The sequence below is a fragment of the Penaeus chinensis genome, chromosome 5 (genome assembly GCF_019202785.1).
Source record: "Penaeus chinensis breed Huanghai No. 1 chromosome 5, ASM1920278v2, whole genome shotgun sequence".
NCBI classification, from domain to species: Eukaryota; Metazoa; Arthropoda; class Malacostraca; order Decapoda; family Penaeidae; genus Penaeus; species Penaeus chinensis.
Genome location: NC_061823.1, coordinates 11567240 through 11574739, shown reverse-complemented (window position 1 = coordinate 11574739; position 7500 = coordinate 11567240). Strand labels below are relative to the sequence as shown.

At 31.4% G+C, this 7500-nt stretch overlaps 2 protein-coding genes across 2 annotated transcripts in view; one reads left to right on the top strand and one right to left on the bottom strand.

Annotated features, from left to right (window-relative positions):
- LOC125025939 overlaps positions 1–2165 on the top strand; it is a 20769-nt gene extending 18604 nt beyond the window's left edge. The window contains exons 5-6 of the mRNA XM_047614291.1: positions 1–3; positions 567–2165. The exon at positions 1–3 is cut by the window's left edge and continues 204 nt beyond it. Coding sequence (XP_047470247.1) covers positions 1–3; positions 567–708 — 145 coding nt within the window. The 3' untranslated portion in view covers positions 709–2165. The remainder of the gene's footprint in view (positions 4–566) is intronic.
- The window catches only part of LOC125025940, a 6049-nt gene continuing 453 nt past the window's right edge, over positions 1905–7500 (bottom strand). The window contains exons 2-4 of the mRNA XM_047614292.1: positions 5800–5895; positions 4925–5062; positions 1905–2706 (exon numbers count right to left, since the gene is read on the bottom strand). Coding sequence (XP_047470248.1) covers positions 2480–2706; positions 4925–5062; positions 5800–5893 — 459 coding nt within the window. The 5' untranslated portion in view covers positions 5894–5895 and the 3' untranslated portion in view covers positions 1905–2479. The remainder of the gene's footprint in view (positions 2707–4924; positions 5063–5799; positions 5896–7500) is intronic.

Sequence of the window (7500 nt, the reverse complement as noted above, 5' to 3'; positions counted from 1 at the left end):
AAGGTCAGTGTTGGCTTAGGCCAAATCTTCCATAATATATATACATGTGTAGAAGTACTTCAGCCTGTGTTGGTTACATAAAAGGTTGTTGGACATTATGATAGAAAGGCATACAATTCAGGAATCTTAGATCAAGAATTAAAAATAATTTAGTTGTTTCAACACCTTTCTACCTTTAAGTGTTTTACACATTTGAGATGGAAAGGATATTAGAATCAACAGCACATTGTATGGACTTTGAAAAATGGAATAATGCCATGATGCTTTGATATAGATAAATAACAACCCTCCCTGACCAGGTATTGAATTTCTGAATTAATTCCATAGAGTGCTCCCAGGGAATACATGTAAAACCTTGCTATCATTATTCTAGGATGATTAGATAGGCAATGTCTATGGAGCTAGTAAGATCCTAATAGCACATTCCTTTTGTTGGTTTCCTGCTGGTCTTTCTCGGTCATACTTGGAATGACAGAAATTCAAGTCTTGGTCAGGGTTGTTATTTATATGGACTCTGTAAACCATATCATTTGTTTAAAAAGCATTTTCTGCTCTGATCCTTTCAGCCCCCATATGAGTGGCATGAAGAAGTACCGCAAGAGTATTGTGACTGGATTGGGAAGAGGAGACTGTAGTTGGATACACAAGGGTTGCCCACTTGCACCTCTTGAGTTCTTAAACAGAATAAAAACTTTAAAGAGGAAATAGTGCAGCTCAGGCACCTGTTGAACAAGAATAAATTTAGACATTGTGTTGCATTTAGCTTCACATGTTTATGACTACATGCTTGCACAAGCTTAATTATTTGTTAAAATGTTTGTATTCCTGAATGCTTGAAACATAATGAGTTTTTTAATATATTTTAAAGTCAGTTATTTAGTCTAATTTTTATAAAAAGTAAAAGAAATTAACAATGTTGTAGTATGGTGCTTTAATATTTCACAAAAAATACCTATACAGGCAGATCAAAATAAAAGTATAGGAATGGTGTGTTTTTAAAGTGAAGAACTTTGCAAAAGACTATCAGTCTTCATGGCATATACATATAAATGCAGTACAACTAATGGCTGAAAAATAAAAGTTTTCCTTTTAAGTGACTTTCTCTGTTGAAAGAAACAAGATTATTAAATGGCCCGTAAAACTTAAGAACATGAAAGTTGAAAAGAAGCAAATATAAAGAAGTGTTACTAACCCAACTATGCAAGAGTGAGAAGAAAGTTTGGCACAAACTGAAGACAAGTACAGTTAAGATTTGTTCTGTTTCACATAAATCTGATTTGGTAAAAACAATATTATAATGTAAATGTAATGTAATGTGATTTAAATGATCAACCATGAATGGATGGCAGATCCATGACAGATCATAGAACTAAAGAATCACTTCATCTAATGTATTTCAATACACACAAAACAAGGAGTCATACTTTTGGCATCTCAAGAGTAAAATAAAGGTTATGGTTACTCATTGAAATTATATTTAATTTTTTTTTTATCCAAAATATTTAGATTATCTTAGTGACAGAAATATCCATGGTGTAGAACATTAGTCAGTGATTACTCAATCTCGGCTCCAGCAAATGAGATTTCTCCCTTTAAAGCCATGTCCATAGATTTACTTACAAAGGTCTTGTGTTTATCTTAATGTAGCAAATTCTGCCATAACTTAGGTTTATTACTATTTGAATAAATATTGTAAAAAAAAATATAAATAAATGAAGTTTCCAATACATGCATTATGTAACCAACAGGTTTATAAATTCTCATACTGAAAATAGTAATATGAGCAGATCTTGCATATTATTATCCCATGTTTTTTTGTAGTAGAACTCATATATTGATACACATCAGTACCCTATATATTAATACTGAGCTTCTACCTGATCTTGGTATACAGAAAAAACATAGACAACTATCTATTTTTATTATGAAACCTAGAAATATAAATCCATTTATTTATATATAACACAAGAAAGTAAGAAAGCAGGTGGTCTTAGTTGCATTATATGCAACTGCATTATATTCTTTTTCTTTTATTTTTGGCTATTCATACTTAAAGTAATTAATTATAATAAAGAAATACATAAAGTAAATACTTAAAACATAAGAGTACATAAATATCACATTTGCAGATTTTATGACCATGCAAGAAAAGGAGTGAAAAATAACCCCTCCTTCAATAAGATCTCATTATTTCTAAAAGCAAAAGGTTTAATATAAATTCAATGAAATACAAATAACAACTCTGTAGTGAAAAAGTTATTGCTTTATCCTCTAATAGAAAAGAGTAATAAAACATGTAAATAATTACATTTGACTAATTACAGTCCATGAAGATCAGTATTCAGTATTTCAAGCAGAAAATCTGCCAAGACTAGACAGCTAGATAGAGAGAGAAAAACAAAACTAACACATGAAACAACTAGTCCAAGAAGAAAAGGAAAAAGGAAAAAACAAAAAAAAAAACAAGAAGAAGAAGGGATTAAGGGGATTTAAGAGATGCTAGAGGATTACAGTTGATAGCGGCCAATAAAAAGTGGGAATTCGAGAGGTTCCTTGCAGCATTAGTGAGTGCTGCATGGGCAGTGAGAGTTGAATTCTGAGCAGCAGGTAGGGAGGCGATCAAACGTGATATTCGGGTGGTTTCTGTGGTCAGGGGTCCACATACTGCCTTGGCAATGTTCTTCTCCATTGATGCATTAGCTTCCCCTGAAATATCAAGAGTGTAAAATTTTATTATGTTTAAGGTGAAACACATAATTTCAGACTATCCTGTGAATGACCAAAGAAATTACATTACTATTGTATTACTGTACTAGTCTGTTTTCAAATAGCCTTAACCCTGTTGGATCTAGGTGCCTATAATAATAATAATAAGCAACATTTTGTTATTTATCATTTTTTTTTATTTTTTTATTATTAAATTTTCTGAAATGCACCCTGCACTGCTGGTCATGGTAGGCAAGAATATGATCAGGAGGTTTTTAGTCAAATTTTTCATGATGGCAGTTTCCTGTCATCCCAGCCCATAGCCAATTTTTTCATGACAAGGCAGTCTTCTTGCTATATACAGATTTTCCACTTATTTACTGCCCTCTCATCAACAACATGGTTATTAATTATTTACTTAAACCACAGTATTCATGTTCTGTCTTTGCTAGGGTGAGGAGTAAGGGTCACATGCCCCCTGCCCCTTTTGGGGGGAGTGATGGAGGTCATAACCCTAACTTCCTATACCAGATTTTCCCCTATTTGTATCATGTCCATACAGGTTTCTTATAATGCTTCCATGACATTAGCCATAGATGTAAGTAATCTTATGTCCAAAGTATAATTATTTACAAAATATGAATGAGAATTATTGATACATAAGTTCTAATGAAAAATATGCAAAAATAAACTAAATTGAGTGTCAATTTGACCATGGGAGTATTTGAATATAGCCAAAATGCTTCCATGGACTTATCTCATGATGTATGTTGGGTTTAACATGTTATGATGTATCATAATATCTATATTATAATAAGTAATTATAAAACAAGAGTTCAGCATAACAGGCAACATGCAACTGATTGCATCATAATTTTATTATTAATTATCAGTACCTTATGAATTCAGTATGTTTTGTTTTGTTCATGAATCCAAACTCGATTCTGGGGATATTTATGCATATCAAAGTTAGCTTCTGTGCGATGATATATTTTAGCCCAGATATGTATTATGAAGTGTTCAAAGGCAAGAGACATCCAATCTGGTTAACAGACTCCCACTGTCAAAAAATAAGCCTTACACATACTTCTTTCCAAGGAATATGATCTGAAAAGTAAAATTATTAATCCCCTTATTTTTGTTAGTTTATGGATGTCTGGTACAGTCTGAATATTTGCCCATAAATATGGAAAAGCAAAATTTACAGAACACACTGTTTTAAATTTGATTGAATGGCCACATGCTTCACAGGAAAGTACACATTCTGACCACTTTTTATACACACTAGTACCATCATATTGCCCTTACCTAGCTGGAGATGTTAATACATTTGCTAACATGGCCACTGGATGGGTGCCAGTGCTAGCCACACAAGAGATATTTTTATGTTAGTTATTTTTTAATGCTTTATCATACTGTGAGGTTTATATTAGGCATCTGACAGGCTTTATCAAGCCTGTAATAGATAGAAACAAGCTGCTGGTAATATATCTTCCAACATCAGTACATAAGACGAGGAAGTTGGCATTTGGTTATGAGTAATCGGTCCCTGAAGTTCACCTTTTGTAAAGAAATAATAAATTAAATTGATGATGATTATAATAATAATAATAATAATAATAATAATAATAATAATAATAATAATAATAATAATAATAATAATAATAATGATAATGATAATGATAATGATAATGATAATGATAATGATAATGATAATGATAATAATAATAATAATAATAATAATAATAATAATAATAATAATATTTTTTTATGAATGAATGTGAATGTCCTTGACAGCTTGATTTCTTGCTGGCAACTGGAAAATGCCATTTCATGTTTGTGATTTTAAACTGAACCTAATTCATGAACATGAATATTACCCTCATAGTAACAAAGAAACACAGCATGCCACTCTCCCCCACCCCCAAATACACTTGATGGTAGTCAGGACATAGTTCTGACACTTGACAGTGTACTTAATGTTAAACAGGTAACCATAGACTTTATGAGAGTAAAAAATAAGGTGAAAAAATTCAGTCATGAAAGGAGAAAGAGAGGTTCACTTGGTTTGGCAACTGAAAAATCTAAATTTACTAATCACATTAAAAAAAACTAATATTGACTCATGCTTAATAATAACTCGCAAACATGACTAAAATGATACCCGAAAGACAAAAATAAAATTTCTGGTCCTTTTTTATGTTTGAAATAGACTCACATAGTTTTTGATGCAACAGAGACTGATGGCCTTTCTTCTGCGGTTGCTGAGGTCGTTGTTGCTTTTGCGCGTGCTTTGGTTCTGGGGGCTTATGCTGACCCTTTGTGTCTGTGGATCCTCCTGATTTCTGAGTCAGACCTGGAATAAATATTTGCTAAGTGCCTTGTCTGAATAAAGATGACATATAGTTAACATTGTCAAATTATATAAGCAATGCAGTGTTCTGATGATGAAGGAAGATATATTTGCAACATATTACTGATAAATAAAGTCTTGAGGAAGTATCATATCATAGAAAAAGAAAAAAAATATATATTAACAAATTTTGGTTATTTAAAAGAAACCATCATGCAGACATTTTAATATGATGCTAGTGCAGAGGTTCTTCAGTGCTTTGAATAAACATTATAATAAACTAACTTTTACTCTTTAATTAACCCTACTAGCTCTTAAAAAGCAAATTCTTCTTTATATATTTATTTAGTCTTTATATATATATTAAAAAAATATACACATACATATATTTTTTCTAATGAACAGAACATTCTAGTCCCATGAGGTAGTGCACTCAACTTAAACCTGAATTACTGTTAAAAAATAAAAATAATAATAAAACTTGATAAAGGGAGAGAGAGAATTTAGAATATGAATTTTCGATTTTCTCCTTCACACCCCTTTGAATATGTAAGTCAGTGGGTGAACAAGATACAATACCATATTGATAAAACATCAGGGAGCCTACTATACACAAGTGAACTTTATTCAAATATTACAAATAGAGCTTTAGAAATGTGTTTCATCTTTCAATACTCATTTGTGTTCAGTGCTTTTCTTATACCAGGAAATTGGGTGCTTTGAACAAAAAGTATTGTTACCTCTGTGTCCTCTTGCTGTTGCTGCACAAAATTCCTCCTCCTCATCTGATTCTGAGGCTTCTCCACAAACAATGATGCCTTGTACACCACTCATTTCTGAAAAATAAGTGTACAAATAAGTTGAGGATCTATGTAGTGAAGTACACCTAATTTTTTAGCATATGGAAATGACTCCCTTTATTTGCTACTGCATTCATATCTGATAATTGTCTTTATATTCTTTTCTGATGAAGAATTATTATAAAACACCATTACAGTCTTTTTATATTAACAATTAATTACTTATGCATCAATATCAGTAATTTATGTATGTAATACTTTGGTTAACAATTGAGTCTTAGATTGCCAAGCATATCATGGGTTGTATATCTAAGCACTATATTAACTAAATTTGCTATTGGTTAGATTTTTTGGGCAGCTACAATTTTAATACACCAAATAAGTATGAATTAATTTACAGAAATAGATTTTCAACAATGTCTTTTGGGCATCTCTATATTAATGATGTGTACAGTAATAAATCATCAAAGTACTTGTGAATTATAAAATTAAATCACAACACCTGGAAGAGAAACAAACAAGGAAGCCATGTGTTGCATAATTTGTATTTACTTTAAAAAACATTGTTAGATGACTGTGTTCATTGTGACAAATGTAGAAATAGGTATAAATGAAAACAAATATCTTCACAGTACAATAAATGTATTTGAATGGTTATAATTATATTTTCATCAGAAATACAACAAAACCAGTCATACATCTTTCACTGTGAATATATTCATTCACACATAACTTTTCTACAAACATTGTTAGAGACACAAGTGCCAAAATAATTAACTGTCAAATCATACAGTGTTCATTAAATTATAAACTGTCTGAAAAAATCGTAATGTCAAACTTGTTTCAAACATTTTTTGGACTCAATAATAAAGATGATCAGTTTATATCAAAAAATTTATTGAGATTTCTTCCCAAAGTATTTCTTTTATGGAGTTTCCATTTACTCTTTTTCCAAATGTTATAAACTGCCTACTAACATAATGAAACTCACATAATAATGGAATGGAAATTATTACACAGAATGAGAGCCAGTATCACTAACGTAATCTTTTGTCAAAGAAACTGAACTTATTGATGAAGGCCCTTCAGTATTCTTGACTACCAGATCAGTAACTTTGTCTTCATTATTTCTTAACAAAAGGTACACAATGCCACTAACAAAAAAATATAGTGGTAAAGACCACACAGTTTCACACTGCCATATGCTGTAAGAAAAACTTTGCCCACAATGGATAGAATAATATAAAATAAGACACTTCATCTATGGTGTTCCCTTTGAAAGTTAACAAAAATAAGGTTGTGCTAGACATAATAGCTTGGTATACATTTACACAAAAAAATCTAATGACACTGGTAAAAATATAGAAAAGAAAAAACAACACACACTGATGCATGAAACCAATTAATGTAGGCAATGAATAATTTCAGAACTGAAGAAATTAAGTAGCAACAAATGCCAAGTGAGGAATAAGTCCATAATGACCATGTCGGGATCCGAGGATGGAGCTTTCTTTAGGGAAATAGTTGGGAGGGCTTGCGGGCAAACTACCCTGGTTAGAAGAGTTTTTAGTTCATAAAACAACTGTAGATCCCCCAGAGTGCCTAGAGTAATAGGGACCTAGTCTCAGAGGAGTAAACAAT